Source organism: Cryptomeria japonica, chromosome 1 (assembly GCF_030272615.1).
Source record: "Cryptomeria japonica chromosome 1, Sugi_1.0, whole genome shotgun sequence".
NCBI lineage: Eukaryota > Viridiplantae > Streptophyta > Pinopsida > Cupressales > Cupressaceae > Cryptomeria > Cryptomeria japonica.
Genome location: NC_081405.1, coordinates 536,987,121 through 537,008,064, shown reverse-complemented (window position 1 = coordinate 537,008,064; position 20,944 = coordinate 536,987,121). Strand labels below are relative to the sequence as shown.

Below are 20,944 nucleotides of genomic sequence, written 5' to 3'. Positions count from 1 at the left end.
AACTATTAATATCCTTCACCAAAGTAGTAATGGTCTCACAGAAAGCCTTAATGGTATCTTTGTCACCACTATCACTTTGACCCCCTTTTTCCTCGTTATGCAGACTAGTGGTATTCACGGTCTCCATGGTTTCCAAATTATCCTTAACCGGGTTACCCTCCCCTTCTTTGTCCTGACTATCAATCCTCTTATTATCATCATCCTCCTCCTTAGACTCAACCAGAACATAATTGAGATCAGAATTGCTACCCTTTTTAGTGTTCTTTTTCTGAGCCTTCTTTCCAGAGGCTTTCCCTTTCCTCTTTTGAACAGGTTTTTCCTCAAGGGAATCAGTTTCAGAGTCTGACATTTCAGATTCCACAATAATCCTCCTCTTCTTGGCCCTAATCCTCACTTTTTTGCTAGTTTCTTCCAACTCTCCCTTGGTCTCAGAATCAAAGTTGAAACCACTATCCTTACTTTCCGTAGTCTCATCTATGGCATTTTTGCCTTTAATAGGCTTTTCAATGCACTTCCCCTTTATCATTTTATAAACCAGGACCATAAGCCCCTGGTGGAAGGCATGATTGCCTTTAGGGTCCTTCTGGATCTCCTTTATAGTATGATCCATAGAATAGGCCAGGTAATAGGGAAGGCTAACCCTTTCTCCGTGACGGAAATGGTTAAGAAGGACGAAGTGATGCCCATAAGCCCTGGTAAACCTACCATCTAAGGTAATATATTCAATAGAAGCAAATAAGACAAACCTCCATGGCCTGCAAATTCTCTTCGGGGAGTGGTAGGAGTTGTCAATTTTGATCATCTTTTTTCTCTCACCATCCGTAACAGGAAACTTGTCTGCAGCTTTATCTGATATCCCTCTATCCCTGTAAAATTTCATACGCTCGGTAGTCATAATGATTCACATTGTTAAATATAAAATTTATATCAAATATTATACGCAATAATTAATATTATTATAATATATGTGTGAAATTTGTATTAAATAAAAAATATTATATATTGACTATATATTTATATGTAATATTTTTTATTAAATATATTATTTAAAAAGTAAATTAAAATTATGTATAGTATATTTTATATTATATTAAATATTATTAAGATCATAATTAGTTAACACTCAATTAAAATTTGTTCTAATTATTAATTAATTCTTTGAAATTTATATAGATTAGTTTTTTTTATATTAGAGATCGAGAGACCGAAAAAAAGGTTTATACAAAAGAGTTAAGGGGAGGCAGGGCCTCAACCGTCAAGCAATGAAACCGAAAAGATTTAAATGAGTAGCATATACAGTGCTCTACAAAAACTCATAATGAGAAAAGACTGAGAAGTATATAAAGTTATGTTTGTTGTCATAAGGCACTAGTGCAGGATTTCATCCTGGTCCTCCAGCCATGTGGTCTAGCCCTGTGGTCCTTCCATCCAGACCACCTTCTTCCTTTCCATGATCTGTGTACACATCTCAATTCTATTGAAGGGGGGAATTCTGGTATCTTGAAGCTCCTTGATCAATTTATTTACTGCAACCTCAAAGGCGGTTTGGTTCTCTGCGATCTTGGCCCATTCATACCCATCTTGCATTTTGTAGATAAACATGGTGGCTCAGCCTTCTTTGAGGAACCACAACAGTTTTTTTCACTCAACATTCATCAGAAAGCAAACCTGTACAACAATTTTGTAATGTGTGAGTTTTTTTAAAAAAACCAGTAAGTTCCCTAACATTACCTTGGAACTTTTCCTCATTTTTGAGTTTCCAAATAAACCAAAGGATGAAAGAAGACAAAATTTGCCATATTAAGTTAGCATCCTTTTTAAGTCTATGGATGAAACCAGTAACTATATCATAAGTAAAGACATGTTCAGTAATAGATATTCCAAAAATTAACCAGATCTCCCTCACAAAAGGGCAGTCAAGGAAGATGTGTCGAGTGAACTCAGGCTTATTGCAAACAAAGCACAGATCGTATGCAACCAAGTTATTCCTAATAGGCAATCTATCCAGTAAGAGCTGCCATCTGAAACATTTAATCTTAGGGGGGATGGGAGATTTCCAAAGCTTCTCAAAGGTTTTATGCCAGCTGATGAGGTTGTGGTCAACATTCCACAAGGTATTAACATGATCGATCACTGAGGTATCTTGGTTAAGCAAGTTGTAAATAACCTTGGCTTTAATTTTGGGGAGGGGGGAGCCATCCTTCCATAGGAATGAGAGGTACCTGTGGGCGTCGACATGAGTGTTTCTGGGAAGGTTGAGGGCATTACATGCATTTTGAATCATATTGTAGGTCCGCTTATGCGAAGTAGGGAGATCATGCTTACTACTAAGGTCCTCCCATGTGATGAGGTTGTCATTCTCCAGAATATCCATAAGATACTTGACTCCCTTATTATGCCAGTATCTAGCTGAGCAGCCTTGGGTTAAGGCTAGAGGCTTTGAGTTATGGTAGAGGTTCCACCATATCGATCTTTCACCATGAAGAGTGTTATCACACTCAATGCTAGAGTTGACAATAAGTCTACGCACATGCTTCCAAGCTTTCCAAATGGACTTAAACACCCAAGTGCCTTGGACAGACACAAAGAAGCTACCAGTAACTATATCACTGAATGGGAGGGCTTTCCATGATTTGGTAGCCTTGGGGGCACCATTTTGAATGTTATTTTTGACATGAATCTTCCAAGGTTCTTGCCCTTCTAGTGCATGGAATATCCACTTGGCAGCGGGGGAGATTCCTTGCATTATGAGATCCTTAAGGCCCAGGCCACCAATTTTTTTGTCTAAGGGGCACTAGGCCCATTTAACCACATGAGCCTTTCTTTTGCCCTTACCATCAGACCAGAGGAAGTGCTTGATAGCCTTTTGGATTTCAAAAACTTGGTAGTTGCTGAACATCCAAGCCGAGGAGTGGTAGATACTGTATGAGTAGAGGATTTTTTGGCATACTTGAATCCTACCGGCTAGGGAGAGGATCCTATTGTTCCACTTGTTAAGTTTTTTTAGTCTATTTTCCCTTTGACCCAACTCCACATGTCTCGAAGAGAGGGAGATATAGAGAAGGGGATACCAAGATACCTGACTATCGTATTGGGTCCTCCCCATGAGTATTCGAAATGCTGAAGCCAGTTCGGTGGTTCATCTTTCCATCCAAGTAGGATAGATTTGGAACTAGAGATTCGGGCTCCAGAGGCTTTACCAAAGATGTCAAGTTTTAGATTGAGGGAGTCAATATTATGCCTAGAGAGCTCCAAGAAGAGAGAGGTATCATCGACAAACTGGATATTGAGCAATTTAGAATCATTTAGCATCTTAATTCCATGAATTCTAGGAGATAGGGTGTCATCTCTAAGGAGATAGAATAGGGCATCTGAGGAAATAACAAATAGAGTAGGGGTAAGAGGGCAGCCCTGCCTAATGGATCTAGAGAGAGGAATAGGTTGGGACAGAGTTCCATTAACTTCAATCAGGGCAGAAGCGTCTTTGAGGAGAATTCAGACATAGTCACAGAATTCGTTAGGGAAGCCAAAAGCTTGGAGCATCATGAGGATGAAATCCCACTCGACCCTGTCATAGGCTTTTTCAAAGTCAACAAGGAACATGACTGAATCTTGGTTAGAGGTTCTAGCCCATTCCATGGATTCCCAGCTAGTGACAAGGTTTTCCAATATATACTTGCCTTTAATCCAGTTTGGGTAGAGCAAATGAATATTGGAAGAATCTTTTCAAGGCGGGAAGCTAAGGCTTTGGCTAGAATTTTATAGGAGACGTTAAGGAGGGTGATTGGTCTCTAGTTTTTAATGAGTTCTTTGTCCCCTTCTTTAGGTATGAGTTTAACTATACCTTTATTTATGAATTCCTTAGGGAGCCGGTGTCACGAGCTTCATTGTATATGTCATAGAGGTCATGTGTGACCCATTCAAGATTGGCTTTGTAGAATTCTGCAGGGAGTCCATCGGGGCCTAGGGCCTTAATATCCTTGAGAGCCTTAATGGCATCAGGAATTTCTTGTATAGAGATCCTGGCTCTGAGGAGGAGAGCATCATCCTCAGAGATTCTTTTAGGGATAATAGAACTACATTTATGTCGAGCATCTTTCGAGGCTTCATTATCTTCTGAGGTAAAGAGAGTCCTATAGAACATTTCGAAGGCCTCTTTGATCTCATTGAGATCCAGGAGTTTCTTGTTGTCTACAGTTATTCTATTAATTTTTTTTTTGTTTTGCTTCTGCTTCAGGAGATTAAAGAAGATTTTTGAGCCTTTATCTCCAAATTGGAGCCAATGGTTGCAGGCTCTAATGAAGGCTCCCCTGAGTTTGACTTGTTGATGCTTTTTGAGGATATCTCTGGCTTTCGAGACAAGCTTAACCAAGGTAGGGGAAGAGGGTTGAGATTGGACATCTTGTTCTAAGGAGTGGAGGCGATGGGTGAGAGTTTTTTCTAGGGCTCTAGAGTCCTTGGATTTCTTCTAGCCAATAGTTTGGAGAACTTTTTGCCAGGAGGAGACATTCCTTTTCCATCTAAGGGTGCATGATTGGGGAAGCTGAGGTTGAAGGTTGAAGAGCCTGACCAACTTAATGGCACCTAGGACATCTCTATTTTTTAGCAGGGAGGTGTTGAGAATAAATTTCTTATTACAGGAGTAGCTGTTAGGGATGGTGTTTCTAGTGTTAATGACCGCTAGGATAGGAAAGTGGTCAGAAAGGGTAACAGGAAGGACAACAACCACATTCCTCAAGTGATTAGGGGAGAAGGAGAAGAAGTTATTATTAACATAAAACCTGTCTAGTCTGGAGTAAATGCGATTGGGGCCTCGCTGAAAGTTGCACCAAATGTACCACAGGTTAGAGGCAATAGTTTTAGTGCCCTCGAGGGGGTCAAATAACTGTAGTTTTTGTTTAAATTTATCCCAGTGAGGTTTTTGAAAATTCTTCCATTCAAAAGGAAGTCCCCCAATCTTGTCATCTTGATGCTCAGTCATATTGAAGTCTCCAACCACAATCCAGGGGATACTTGGGAGGGATGCCAACCAATTCCAAAGGGACACTCTTTCCTTGTAGTCATTAGGTGCATATACGGAGCATACGCCAAAGCAGGAGCCCCTAATATCTAGGGTAGCCCAGGCTGCTCTATTACATGGGGAGATTCCCTTATCCCTAATGTTACTTGCCCATTTAGGGGCAATAAGAAGGCCAACTCCCCCCTTTCCTTTCGGGTGCTTGGTGCAAATTTCGATTGCGTCTCTCTAGATAAAGTCAAGTGAACTGTCGAGATGGAACCCCACAGATTTAAGTTCTTGCAACATCAAAAAATCTAGGTTCTTATGACAGTTCAGAGAACTTTTGATGACAAACTTCCTATCAGGCGACTCAAGGCCTCTAATATTCCAAGAGATGTATTTCATTAGAGAGGAGGATTAAGAAGGGCAATTAGGGAGACCACATGGATCTCCAGATTTCTTTTTATTCTTGGAGCCTATAGGCCTACCTTTCTTCTTAGCCAAGGAGGATCCTTTCATAAGGTCATCCTCATCTTCATTAACTTCAGATGGTTCAGTCTTAGTATCTGCATTTCCTCCTATGTCAGACCCAGACATTTGGGAGCCTGGAAAGCCAAGGAGCATCATGCTAGACCTAATTTCATCTAAACCCTTATTGGCATAGATCACTTCAATAACATGATTGTCCTCTAATTCTTTGAGCACAGATGCTGTCGAGGTGTTGGAGATGTTAACCTCAGGGGTAAGACCTGCAAGTGATGAGGAGTTTGAGTTCTTGGGAGTTCCAGACCTAAGCATCAATCTTGCAGGGTTATCACTGGTGCTAGCCTTACCATCACCTCAACTATGGTTCTCAAGATTTTTAACCATTTTTTTAACTACAAAGTTAGCTGGGGTTTGAGAGGTAGTGGGTGTGTTATTATTTGCAGGGAGGGGGAAATCGCAATTGCCCGTCAATTGGTTTGTGATTGGGATACTAGGTTGGATTTTATTCGGGGCATTCAAGTGGGGAATTTTCTGCCTTCGCTTTCTAGAGGTGACCAATTAAAAGAAGTCAGAGGGCGATTCTACAGGGCAATTTGGGGATTGGAGGTAGGATCGCGGGGTTCAGAGACAAGGGGCGTGTGATCAACATGCATAGGGTTTAATTCCATTGGATTGGTGATGGGTACAAGAGTTTCTTTGTTAGCAGAGAGTGGGGTGGACGAATCTTGATTAAAATTGGTTCTAGGGTTTGAGGATGTATCGATTAAGTTGATGTTGAGTTTTTGTTTTCAGTGATTAATGATTGGGCAATTTTTGCGAGGATGCCCTTCTTTCTTATAGAGAAAGCATGCATTCAAGGCTCCAAGCATGTCAATAGGGCAGACAAAGGTTTCTATATTGATGTTTAGGGTTAAAGATAGAGGGATATCAATCCCTGGCTTAATCGATACAAGCATTTTGGCATCCAGGTTAGGTACCAAGTGGGTTGTCTCATCAATGCAGATTATTTTTCCAAAAGGCTCCATTAATTGGAGAAGAAAATGCCAAATAAAGGGAGGGAGATCCTTAAGGATGACCCATCTAGGGGAGGATAGTGCGAGAACCTCCTCACTAACCGCCTTCGGAGACCATGCTAGGGCACGGAAGGAAGTATTTCCAACTGTCCAATATTGATGTTTCAGAGCCTCACTTTGAGCCTTATGAGTGTTAAAGAAGATAAGATAGAGACCCTTCTGTATTTGCCTGCAAAATGATATCTTAAGCCCTAGTTTCAAATTCCAGAGATTATGAAACCAATCATCTAAGAATTTTCTAGGCGGACATTTCTCAATATCAACACACGCAAAAAAAAATGACAGTGTTACTTAACCTAGCCTTTTCCGAAGTAATTTCATTCATCATTTCATTATTTGGCGAGATGCAGAAGGAGTCCGAAGTAATGCTAGGGCACTTACCTTCCTCACCAGGTCGTTCGTTGCCAGAAGCCTTAAGAAATCGCGCGCTAGGGTTGATTCCATTTGCAGGCGGGGCGACAGTTTCGACGAAGGATTTTTTCAGAGGAGGGTTAGTTTGAGCAACGGATTTAGGCCCATTAATGGCACCGCCTTCCGATTTTGGCTCCATAGAGAACCAGGGTTAAGTCGCATGAGTGACAGGGTAGGCGACGACGTTTAGGATTAAATGAAGCCCAGAGTAATAAATTTGTAGAGTTAAAGATAACGAAAAACAAAGCAACAGAGAAGGGATTCCAAACCGGGTGGAGGAGATTTAAGCCCTCCACAGAGATGTCGAGGTGTCCACATCACTTAGGTTGCCTCGAACGGTCTGCTTATAGCCAGATTGAGAGTTCGCAAACCCCGAGATTCACAGTCGCCGAGATTCGCAGTCCGATTTCCTGTCCTCCTCATATAGATTAGTTTTAAATAATATATATTATATAATATAAAATAATAAATATAATTATAACATTAAGTAGATATATAAATAAAATTTAAATTATCATTATTTTTTTTTTAATTTAACAAATAAAAATTTGCAAACTTAATTTTTTTTAAAGTTAATAAACAAATTACATAATAGATGGTATTCAAGCTTTATAAAGTCCATGAATAATTGTACAAAAATTTATGGATTAAATCATGTGTACTTTTTTATGATTTTTTTTTTTTAATTAGACTTAGTGATCTATTATCAAGAACAAGAAAAAATGAAATAAAAATGCATACAAATCCTTATAACTTGAAAAAGTAACATTTTAATGTAATTATTTTTAATCAAATGCATTCCACATGAACGAGTCCTAACAAATTAATCACACACTAATATTAAAAACATTAAATTGAAATATACAAATAATTAATTTAAAAAAAAAACTAATAATTTTGAAAATGAAAAATTATAATTGAAATATGTTAGTGTAAAGCAAGAATACCTATAATTTCAATTATTACAAAATTGTAATTGAATACAAAATATAGAAACTAACATTTTAATGTAAAAAAATCTAAAAAAAATACAATCAAACATGAACAAATTCTAATAAATTTAAAACACACTAAACTGAATAAAAACATTAAATTAATATAAAATGTGTTTTTGAGAAAACTTATAATCTCAATAATAAAAAATTATAATTTAATCATCAGTAAATAATAAAAATTCCTTAACATAATCAAGAATAAAATAATTCATTATATGTAATAAAAAAAAAGGACTTATTGAAATAGTTGAAACCAAACAAAGAAAATATAATAAACTAAGACTAGTATATCTATCTTTAAAAATTATATTAAAGACTTCATAAATTTATAATTAAGATATCTTAAATAGTTTGAAAGGGCAAATATCTATTAATAACTAAAACTGTGATACATGAATAAAAAGAAAAGGTCGAAATTATTAACTTATAATAAAACATGATGTTAAAAAGCATGAGGACATTTATAAATTATTAGAAGTAATCTGTAGTAAAATATGATAGAATAGGGAGTGTAACATCATAACACTATGATGTTACTAAAAGATAAGAAAAAATATAGAAAATCTAAAAATCTTTATTTAAACCGATTAAAATCTCTCTTATTAATTTTACACAATCTAACCTACCAATGCACATGTTAAAATAACTTAATTTGATAACAAAGTGAAAGGAACAATAACCAAAAACTATGATACAAACTTAAGTTTAAATAAAAGATTTTTTTTTAGAAATCTAAACATTAAACTAATTTTCTCATTCATGTAAAGGAAACCAAAACTTTTTCAATCAACAATAAAAAATATTAATAATTGTCTATTAAAAACATTAATTTAAAAAATTAAAAAACAAATATCAAAATATATTCAAAGTAACCAATAAATTCCTTACCCATGTCAAACAAAACAACAAGTTAATATAGACATATATAAAAAATTATACATACACTAGCTTATTCTATATATAATAAATCAATAAAAAAATAGGCGTCTCTAGAAGGATACCTCTTGGCTTATTCTATATATATTATTAAATATATATAAGCTAGTTTATAGAGGAAAATAAATATAGAATTTTATAAACAAAAATAGTTCATCAAAGCCAAGATCACATCGATGAAGATTAGCTCTCATTTCTGTTTGAAGGTGAAGATTTGGTGATGAAGATTGGATCTCATTTCTATTTGAAGGTGGAGATTTTGTCAATTCATTTTAGCACAATAATGGGGAATTTGCTTGTAAAATTGATAACAAAATTTCCTTGGTAAGAAATTGGAAGGTCTATCACAGAAAGCACAATAACAAAATTTCCTTGGTACCAAACTGGTATTATTGAGAAATTTTCAAATATTTAAATAAACGGTTCTATTCATTTATGATTTAAATTTTTAATTTCACAGATTTTAAAAAGTTATTGATCTTATGTATTTAAATTTGTAATTTCTGTCACGATTTGTTTTTCAGTGTGTGCTTTGCTTTTGGCTAGAATATTCATCTAGTAAGCAAAAACGCTGGTTCTCCAATAAAAAAACACCATATTGCGAGAACAAGGTTTCAATCACAATCTTAGGGTGTATGTAGATGAGGGTTACATTAAGTTTTTAAATAATATTTTTATAATATTTATATTATTTAAGATAAGTTTCTAAATAAAAAATATTAAAACAAAATTCAAATACAAATACTTAAAACATATTCAAATGATTTTAAAATTACTAATATTTAAAACATTTATTTTATTAATAGAAAAAATAAAATAAATATTATAAATTTTCTTAAAAAAGTTTCTTTAATCTTTTCCTAAACAGTGTGTGGTGGGGTAAAAATGTTTGCAAGCTGATTTGTGCAATTTCGAGATCCAAAACAAATTCCTTTATTGGGCAGCGTATGGGCAGCGTACATGTGCACACATCCCGGAATAGATAAAACCAATCCCTTAAAGAAAAAGCGAGAGCAAAGGGATTGGTTTCAAACAAGCGGTGGGAGAGGTTAGGTCGTCGAGCACTGTTTACAATCAAACGTGTCTGCCTTCACTGTGTACGTCGGAAAAATGTGAGTACAGGAAAAAATTTGGTGAAAAAAGATCCGACAGATTTATATGGCATTCACGTGTAGGCAATGCGAAGTTCAGGTGAACATGAATAAGAAGATGGGCCAGTGGAAACGACGACGAGATATTCTGTCGTGGATAGTACAGTCCGAGTGCAGCAAAGGATTGCATTGAAGTTGTCAGAGGCCAAGACCGGTTATGAAAATGGACAGTGCAGTGACAGCGATAAAATAATTGTTCACGATTTCTTCAAACATATCTTACCTACTTTCTGAATATCATACCAATCTCTTTCTATATGTTTAATTCCTATGCCAAACTATAGTCACTATAATGCAGACAAAAATACCTACTCTATATTTTTTAAAAATAGTGATCTTCAACAATAGTCTTAGGTTATCTTTTCTTTCTTTGATATGGTGCTTGCTTTATAAGATTTATAAGATATATAACATAAGGCATTTCTATAAAATTTGAAATGATTTTTTTGATGTTTCTTTAATTGAATTGATTTTTTTTTCTTAGATATTTTTATAAAATTTGAAATGAATTTAAAAAAAATAAATATAATAGGTAGAAGTTTCTTATCTTAGGTGTGGTAATGAATTTATGAATGTTTCTAATTGACTTAGATATTTCTATAAAATTTGAAATGAATTTTTTCTTCATGTTTTTATAATTAAATTACTTTAATAAATTGAAATTATGTCACAAATCTCTTTCTATATATTTACAAATATCATTATAATAAGGTAATGAATTTAGGAATGTTTTCAATTATGCTAATTGATTTAGCAATGTTTATAATGAAAATGTATTTATTTTGAAAAAAATAATTAAAGTTATAAACTATGATAGCCAATAATAATGGCCAATAATATTTGACTGTGGGAAAAATGACCACCTTAAAACCGCTTTTCATGGCATTCTAAAATGTTTCTATGACATTTTAAAGAAGAATAGCCTATGGAGTCCTGGACTAACTATAATGGATTCCGATATAACTATTGCACCTCCATTTGAATGATGCTTAGAATGTGCGAAGAGTGCAGCTATGATGCCATGCTCGCATGGGTACATTTCACAATCCAACGGGAAAACCGAGAGTATTTGAAATAATGATGAAGAAGCGCAGACAATCAGAGAAGTAAATGGAGCTTTTTGATTGATTGATAGATAGCAGGAGCAGATGGTTTACTGTTGGTAAGCTGGCCATACCTACCTATTAAAATTTGACAGACTCCATTCTGAAGGGAATATTTGGGCGAATGTGGAGCGTCTTCGTACGACATATATTGGAGAAAATCAAATCTCTCCTACTACACGCATAAAATCACAAGAACCGGCTTGTGTGTTGGAAGGATTCATTAAATCTGGAGGTGGTACGAAAGCATGAGAAAAAAGAGACTTTTTCCACACGGAACTGGGGGAATTGAAGATTTTATCGGAGGCAGTGCAGAAAAGTAGTTCTCTGTATATCATACGAATCTCTTTCTATATGTTTAATTCATGCTGTCAACTGTAATCATTGTACTATAAGTATATCTAGAGGGATAAGCACCATTTCTTTACCAAAGTGATCTGATCGGCCATTGAAGGATACCTAGTTTGAAAGCAGACATGGAACACAATAGCAGGGTTCTAATAGTGGGAGGTACAGGATACATAGGCAGAAGGATTGTGAAAGCCAGCATAGCTCTTGGCCATCCTACTTTCATTTTGTTAAGGAAAGAAGTAGTCTCTGATGTGGACAAAGTGGAGATGTTATTGTCCTTCAAAAAGGATGGTGCCAAACTAGTGGAGGTAAATGCAATACAAATCTAGGCAATGCAGTTTACTTGATCGCATCTCTCAACTTTGCTTATTTGTTTGATATGTTTTCATCTAGGTTTTCTTGCTCCTTGCAGGTAATTCCATGCTTATCTTTGGACAGTAAATTGATTGGATCTTTCTTACCATTGTAACAGGCTTCATTTGATGATCACGGAAGCCTTGTAGATGCTGTGAAGCAGGTTGATGTTGTGATAAGTGCAGTTGCCGGAAACCACAAGCGTCACCACATCCTTCAACAGCTCAAATTGGTGGAGGCCATTAAAGAAGCTGGAAATATTAAGGTCTGTGATTCCTCTGACATTCTCTTTCACAGGTTATAGGCACTCTAATTTTCTCTTTGACAGATTTTTAGGCTTGTGATGTTGAATCCATGAAAGTATAGTAGATCTGCTAAGGATATAGTTGATATCTTTGTATATTTCTCAAGAAGCGAGTAGATCAGAAACACAAGGAAAATAAATTTTGATTTTAACATATTAAATTTTTGTCTGCAAATATCTTTATTATAAGTTGTTAAATTTGTCAATCTAAACACGTTACTAATTTATATTTCAAAATATTTATTAAAAAACAAATCAAATAATTGTGAACTCGTTGTTTCTAGAGAACGATGAAAGGGTTCAGCTTTCTGTATATCGTACCAATCTCTGTTTAAAATTGTAAAATTTGAGAAAGTTTTTTATGAGTCTTTTGTTGTAACAAAGAATATTAAATCTCTTGGATCCAAAAGATAGGATCAAATTAGAGCTTACGGCCAGATCTGGAATATGACTGTGTGTGTCAAGTGAAAATACAGTTAAGGTTCAGAGATAGGTCATTTAACAGTTCATTAAGAAAAAAGGAACTTTTAAAATTAAAACTGTAAAAATTTATGAGGTACTTTGAACTGAGAAACTTTTGTGCAAACTCCTGAACAAAGCTTTTCATATCTAGGATCACTTAATTCCGGCGTAAATTGGCTGCCATTAAAAACAGTATTTGTTGTTTCTTAACACAAACTTCTTTTAATTTTCTGTCTACCTATTTTCTCCTTCAAAGAACTAAATTTTGAATCTGAATAGCTTACATCATTATCCTTTTCTGAACATCTGATTTCCCCTTTTTCCTATTACATTTTCTCCTTAAGTAATCCACACTATAATATTCATTTCTGAAGATTATTACATCTTTTCTTTCTGAAGATTTGATTCCCCTTTTTACCTATTACGTCTTTTCTTTTAAGGGTGCGGTCTCATGGAAGGGACTTGAGCTTCTGTTTTTAAGAAAGAGGTCTGAAGGAAACAAAATTTTTAGAATTTCATATATGAGCAGGTGAAAATGGAGGGGGGCTAGAAATTGTCTTATGGGTTTAAAGATGTTACGTGCCACTTGTCAAAAATTTAATGTAGATTTCTATTAAAAAATATATTTTAGAGAGAAAATGAATTTTTTATTTGTTTTATCACTACACATAGTATAGAAGGCAAACAATTTTTGACTATTTGAGTTCTAGATTTTAATCTGTTTGTTGTATTAATGTTTTGGAACAGTCAATCCTCTATTACTAGAATAGGATAAAAAAATAGATTTATCATGGATGTTTTAAAATATAATTAGTGACATAATGAGAATAGAAGAGTAAGATTATAAATTGATTATCAAAATAGATGAGAAAGATAGAAGCACACCAAAAAGAATGGAGGATGTAGAAAGTATAATTTGTTTTTGGATTGGTAGACGTTTTAATGAAGAGAAGAAAATAAATGATTAAAATTTAAAATTGATAATAAAATTGTTTCCTGTGTATATATAAACTGAGAAATAATGAGATGTAAGAATAATGAAAAATGTCAACAGAAGATTGAAGTAGTTAAATTGAGAGAAACCATGTTTTTTTTCTAGATTAAATATTGTTATCTTTATAAGCTAATAAAAAATTAAATAAGAGTTATTCACACAAAATAAAATATTAGTGCTAAGTAAAGAATATAAAGATATAACTATTAATAACATTGATATATATATAATGATAAAAAGTATGAATGGTATAATAGTGAAATAAAAAATGGAGTAATAATATAAGAGATATTACACAAATTAAATGAACTTACAGAAGATAAGAGAAAAAATATAGAGTGAAAGAGATGTAAGTAAATCAAATATTTAGTAACACAATTAATATGACAATTGTAAAATATTGAAAGAAAATAAAAATTGTTAAAAATAAAATAAAATAGACAAATATTTATAATTGACACAACAAAGATAATATTACATTTTCTCCTTAAATATTCCTCATTATAATATTCATTTCTGAACATTTGATTTCCCTTTTCATCTATTATATCTTCTCTTTTAAGGGTCCTGTATGGAGGAGCTTGAACTTCTATTTTTTTTTTGGGAGGTCTCATGAAAGAAAAAAAAAATTGCTACACGACTATTAGCTTAGAAATGTTATGTGTCACTTGTCAAACATTTAGTTTAGATTTCTATTAAAAATATATTTTAGAAAGAAAATATATTTTTTATTTGTTTTATCACTGAACATAGTATAGAAGGCAAAGGTAGCATATTCATGAGACCACCAGCTTAAATTTTTAAGCTGAATTCCACTACAAATTCATAGATCCAGTAGCTTTTAATTTTTTTGAAAAAATCTAACAGTTCCAGCTCTATCTTTTAGGAAGCCCTCCATAAGACCCCAACCTAAGTAATCATTAATTTAATAAAATTAATTGCATCTAAATCTTTCAAATAGTATAATAAATCAATAATAATTATTTTAATTAACTTTTCAAACCATACCGATAATCGTTTATGAAAATTTTAAAAAATAAGAAGAAGCTATTAATGGTGGGAGTTCCCATCGGATTTGTCGACTAGAGATACCGATTTTTTTTCGGGATGCCTTTTTCCGCTGTCTTACGATTTGCCTAGTGATATCAGCCCGCAGTATAATTACGTCTTACTGCCAAAACTTAAAGATTTGAGCGAGAGATTGAGATTTGGTCCAATTATTAATATCTTTAATTACACTACCGCTTCTTGTAGTATCCTTACTCCTTAGTATCTCAAATGTGGAAAAGGATTCGCAGCCCAGGGAAGATTTTGGCAATCTTCCTATGAGCATGTCTCCCAACTAATAGGAACACCATAAGAAAAGGTTGAAAAAGTTTCTGTTTTTTTTGTATTCTCGGATCTCTTCAGCCCATTTTCTTGCTCTTCATAATTTATGAGTACCTCCAACTATTAAAGCTAAATTGATAGGAATCATAAAAGCTGAATTGATAGGAATCATAAAAGCCCTTGCCACAATTTTGAAGTAGTTGGTAGGAAATTTAATAAGGAAATGGCCTCGCTGTTTGCTGTAGTCAATAAGGCATGACTTGACGACCAATTTAATTTGGCATTTGATCATTCAGAGAATTAGACAAGGCAAAGAATTAGCATGCCCCAGAACGTTGAAATTTGCAGAATACAGAGGCTTGCACAAATAACAGTCTAACTTGCACAAATAACCCGTGTTTGGTGAGAGCAGAATATAGGGTTTTGTTGTGTAGTGTAACAAAGATACACTGATTTTGTTATATTATAACATTCTAATTGTCCTTCAATTGTAGAACAAGGAAATTACTTTAAAGTCTTTTCATTTTCTATCTTTGCCAGATTATATATGTAACATGCCAACTATCATCCACCCATCCACCCCGGCCTATTCGACCACCCACAATAACCCCTTATAATTTGTCTTCTTGGTTGCCTGATTGGGATAGGGGCTGGGGGGAAACCAGTGCCAGGGGGTGGTGATCCAGCGCTCCACCCTTCTGGCCGGTACATCCAACTTGTTTTTCCGTCACTATATTGTGTGGAATGTTTTATTTGGTTTTGAGTTACAGAAAATTGCGAATCTAAACATTTTTCAAAAAGGCAATGCTAAATACATTTAGTGCGCGTTATTATGTTTCTCTTGTTAATTTTATTTTTGCAATTTCTGTTGCGATCTTTCTTTGTTTGATGACAAAAATAATGACATTGAAATAGAATTTCACAATAGTCCGTCCCATGAGCATGATGGGTTATGCGGCTTATTCATGGGAGAGAATGATGGTGGTCCTTCATTGACGCACAGATTGAAATGGTGACAATTTTTTTTGAAGAATATGTTAAATTAAGATCTATAAGTAGATACCTAGAACCTCTAAGAATTGTAGAAACCGACCCAAATGTTTGAAACTTATTCCTAGAGGAGAATTTATCAAAGTACAGGGAAAATCTACCATATCTTATCAAGAGCCAAAGCCACTCTATGGTAGTTGTTACGATGTTAATTTAAAGGTTTTTTTTTAATTCATTGAATGGTATAAATTAGGCTATTAAAGTAACTGTAGAACTACGCCTAGGATCCACATTATGTAGCTCATTTTGAGTACATGAAACGATTAGAATCTGTAGCCCCCTTAAATGCGTGTGTTCATTTGATTGGTCTCCTTGTACATATGAGTTATTTGTCAGGGAAATTGTTGTTAATTATGGACACTAGGCTTATTTAATAAATTTCCGTGTTATGATTGTTATGTGATTGTTTGATTAGCTTGGTGGATTAGTTATATTGCTCCTACAAAAGGCACTTCAATTGTCCAGATTAACAATTTCCTTGGACTAACATGAAAACTACATCAACACCTAAATGTGAGAAGTTGATGAAAGAGACTAACTTGTGCATGCCATCAAAGCTACACTCTCTAAATGGAAGAGATACCTCAAAGGAAAATATTGGAGGTAAAGACATAGGACACTATCATGGAAAAATATTGGATAATTTATCTATAATAAACTCCTCAACACCAACTAGTCGACGTAATAGCTAAACTACCACATGCACCTCAATGAGGTGCAATGGTTATTTCGACAACAAGATATACTATGGTAATATATGGAAGGGGAGGGGGCATAAACTACAAAGAATTTAATAGGTATATTATGATAAAGATTCACAACATTATTGTATCATACAATGGAGGGCAATTGAGTTTAGAGGTCAGTGGTTACTGATATTATCTTGTTATAGGATGTGATAATTCAAGAAGAATGTTACAGAAGATTGTTTTCATAGCAAAAAGATTCTCTACGACGCATGAAAAACATTAACCCGTTAGATTGGTTATGTATAATACATTCACATGAAAAAGCATTAACCTATTAGATTGGTTATATATAATACATGTATCGGTGCTTGATGACAAGTTTTTTGTGATATATGTCATTTGTCTTTAAGACCCAAAGAACAAAAGCAATATGTTTCCTTCATATTGTTTAGTGGAGTGCACTTGGTGTCGTTGATTGATATGTATGCTTGGGTTTTGATATTGCCTCCCTATATTTGATTTTGTCATGGACTGAAATAGATTCCTTCAAAAGAGGAGTTTGTAACTATGATATTAACGTTCAAAGAATATATGGGAGAGATGTGAGGGAGAAAGTAGTAGCATGATACAAAAAATGTGCTTGACAATGTATGAGCATAGTTACCTCGAGTTTGATTGTAGTGGTTTGAGGTCAACACCTTATAGTTGATTTTGGCAATTACTTAGAGTAGATCTCTGCAAAAGGGAAATTTTTAAAAGTGGAAGTGATGTGCCCTAAATAGCTAGGAGAAATTTGAGGGAGATACAACTAAGAGTTGCATACCTTGATTTCTCAAAAGGAGAGCTGGTGTAGTTGATCTTCCTCTTTCTTCTTTATAATTGTATATGGATTATTTTGCATTTTGGAGTACCTCTCAAAGGAGAATGTTGGTTGAATACACAGGTCATTTAATGACTTGACTCTAGATATGGCTGTGATTGTTAGCCCCTACCTCTTGAGTTTGCCTATATCAATCGTTGCTTTTTGTAGTGTAAGGCCTTGGGATTTGTTTATGGTTATAGCCCATGCCATTGTGAGGGGTATCTATCATGATTTCTTAGAGATATAGGGACTATCAGTATACTTTTGTGGTCATCTTGATTCCATGGTGGCCTACTATTATTATTGATCTTGACAACAACATACACTGGGATATCAGGTGGTTTGGAGCCAAGGCTATAAACGATTTCAATTACTTCACCAAGAGCTCCATTTACAAGGCTTTCTGGTGTCCATATGTTAGTTGTGAGCATGTGACGTGCAGACCTCTACCAAGTATCTATTTCTCAAGTTGTTCATCACTAATTCCATTTTCTACTGTGCTCCTGGTGCTTGTGGCAATACTAATGCAACTAGACGGTTCAACAATTTTAGCATTCTGTGGTTGTGCACCTTGACCAAATCATTAGTAGCAAATATGTGCATCAAGTCATCAAACTATTCCTTTTCACTTGGGGTAAGTTGTTTGTTTGTTTGCATCATCAAGAGTTGCCAATCTTCTTGCTTTTGTTCTACATCACATATGTTTTGCAATTTATGTTGAAATTGTGCTTATGTTGTAGATTCAACTTGTTGTTGAAAAACAGTTTGTAATGTGACGACTATCGTAAATTGGTCCCACAATGTTTTGGCACTTGAATGTGATGTGTAGATAGGCTTGTCCATGAATGGTGTTAGTTGTGCAAGGTCACCAACTAATATTATGGAGACCCCATCGAAACATAGATGTTTCCTGTGGGGAAATGCCTCATAGATACTATCTATTTTTAGTGCTAGCTTTGGCCCAATGAAGCTCATTTCATTAATGAGGATGTATCTTATGTCTTTCAACTCTTCCTGGAATGTTGTCAATGCTTGTCGTTGCAATGCTTGCATTTCTTCAATAGGAATTCTAAGAGTTGAATGTATAGTTGATGCATGTATGTTGAATGCATCAACTCTTGTAGGAGATAGTATGTGTAGTTGGTTTTTGTTGTTGCGGTGTCTTACTTTTAAGTGCATTTCTTATACAGGCGATTAAGCAGGATTTACCTGTAACCGTTGTTCCTTGAATAATCGTGTGCAACAATTGAGTAGAAGGGCACTTACTATGGTTTGTAATTATCGCGAGTGCTCCTTTTTGCTTTGCTAACAATGTATAGCTTGGAATGTCCAAGTTAGATAACATGTTTTTATCATGATTGCATGCTTTTTTCGTATTTATGAACTGTGTTGCAATTTCATGTAAATGTTGGGGTATTTCAATTTGATCTCATATGTTGTTATCACACTCATGAATTCTAGGCATATTAAGTTCATGAAGGCTAACATTGCTTGATGGGCCCATTTGTGAAAAAAACTGCCATTCGTTTAGATCTATCGTGTCTTGCATGTTTATGGCATTATCACTCTTCTTCTTTGAGGTTGTTTCCTTTTCGGTGGTACGATTGGCATGCCATACATCATATTTGGTTGCATTCATTTGCTTCCAATTTACAATTATTGAATCTTTAGTAAGTCTTATGTCAGTTTCTATATGGTAGAAATGCTTATATTAGAGCAATTCGCTCCACCAAAATATCTCAAATTGATTAGAGTCCTCCTTTGGGATGTTGTAGAACGTTGGGTATACATTCACAATGGCTTTTACCTTTCTCTCTTTCCATTTGCATTGTTTTCAACTTACAGAATAGGTGAAAGATCTTATAGATTCTAGTAGCGTTATTGTCTCAAGCTCTGATGGTCGTTCAATGTAGGTGTGTAAGTAGCTAGATTGGATTTGACTCTCATCTACTCTTCTTGTTATTCTATGGAACACTTTGTGACCAACATTTAGATATGTGAGATCTATTGCAAAATTATTATTAATATATATATTTTGCAAAATTTACAATTTTTACATGTCGGAGTTTCAAAAATTTTAAAGCCAAAATGAGTGAGATTTTGAGGAAATAGGAAAAAAAAAACTACTAAGGGGTTGGGGCTAGGGTATAGACATTGAGCACATTCATGGTTTACTCTAAGAATCTTGCCTTCCCTCTTTGTAAAATGTTTCAGGCATTATATGTTGTGGGAATTTTTCAAGTCAACTGTAGTCTGGAAAGTCATCTTGGAGAAACCATTTCCTGAGAATGTCCCCATCAATCGACACTCATTTCCTATGACGCGTCAACTGCTTCACATTCAAGTTCAAAAGAAACAGGTGCCTCACCATTGTTTGGTCAGGAAGGAGAATCTTGGTTAATTTATTTTTTTAAGGGATCCCCACCCCTACTTCTATAAAAACGACAACAGTAGTGCCATCTGCAAAGAAGTTTTCTTTATACGTCTTTCTTAACAACAACAAAAACATATCCACCTTGTTTCCTTCGAAGTTCAGAAGAGACGCCAAGAACCGAGATGTAACGTTCGTGTTAACATGGTATCTATTTTCATTATGCAGAAATTCTTTGTTCAACACCATCCTCACAGTCTCATTAGTGAACATACCAACTTTTTTACAGACTGATTGGAGGGTTGAGTTTGTAATGAAGACCAAAGAGACCATTTGGTCCTATGCATAAATGCTTTTGAAGTGGATAAGAGTGTCCATTTAAAAAAATCAAAATACCAAATTATACAACTTGGCCCTAGAGACTTAAATCAGAGACATAATTTAACTAGCATAAACTTCGACAATTTATCTACCAAAGACTAATTGAAGATGAAAAAAGAAGAGATCATTTATAAATAGACGAAGCTCTTGATTGTAATAAATCACTCTAACTGTATTAATTTTTAAATTTTTTTTTAAATCTTTCGTATATCTGCAAATTTTTTGCATAATTGCACTAGAGTGCGAAATTGGAAACAACTATAAATCAGTACCAAATATCATATTGGAAGTCATGAGGGAATAATGGATTGTAGTTAGTGATAAGACATATTAAATGACTGACATTAGCGATCGTGACATTTGATTCGTGTCTATTGAATCCAATTCCACTTCGGACACTTTATGGAGAACTACATTTTCTTTAGAAATTTGGACCGAAATAAAAATTTAGCCATTGATCGACGATTATCGAATGATTTAAAATTATTGATGGATTTTAGGTACATGTGATTTGTCAAAAAGGTTTGATTTTAAACTGTTCAATGATATTAGATCAACGACTTAATTTTTATTTCGGCCAAATTTCTTAAAAAGAAAAAGTAGTTCTCTAGAAAGTATTCGGAATGGAATTAGATTCAATAAA

The 20,944-nt window shown here is 34.5% G+C and overlaps 1 protein-coding gene across 1 annotated transcript in view; it reads left to right on the top strand.

Moving 5' to 3' along the window:
• The first annotated feature begins 11,501 nt into the window (after window positions 1-11,501).
• The window catches only part of LOC131858038 (bifunctional pinoresinol-lariciresinol reductase 2-like), a 44,831-nt gene continuing 35,388 nt past the window's right edge, over window positions 11,502-20,944 (top strand). Inside the window, exons 1-2 of the mRNA XM_059210899.1 lie at window positions 11,502-11,813; window positions 11,978-12,124. Of these exons, the coding sequence (XP_059066882.1) occupies window positions 11,631-11,813; window positions 11,978-12,124 (330 nt within the window). The 5' untranslated portion in view covers window positions 11,502-11,630. The remainder of the gene's footprint in view (window positions 11,814-11,977; window positions 12,125-20,944) is intronic.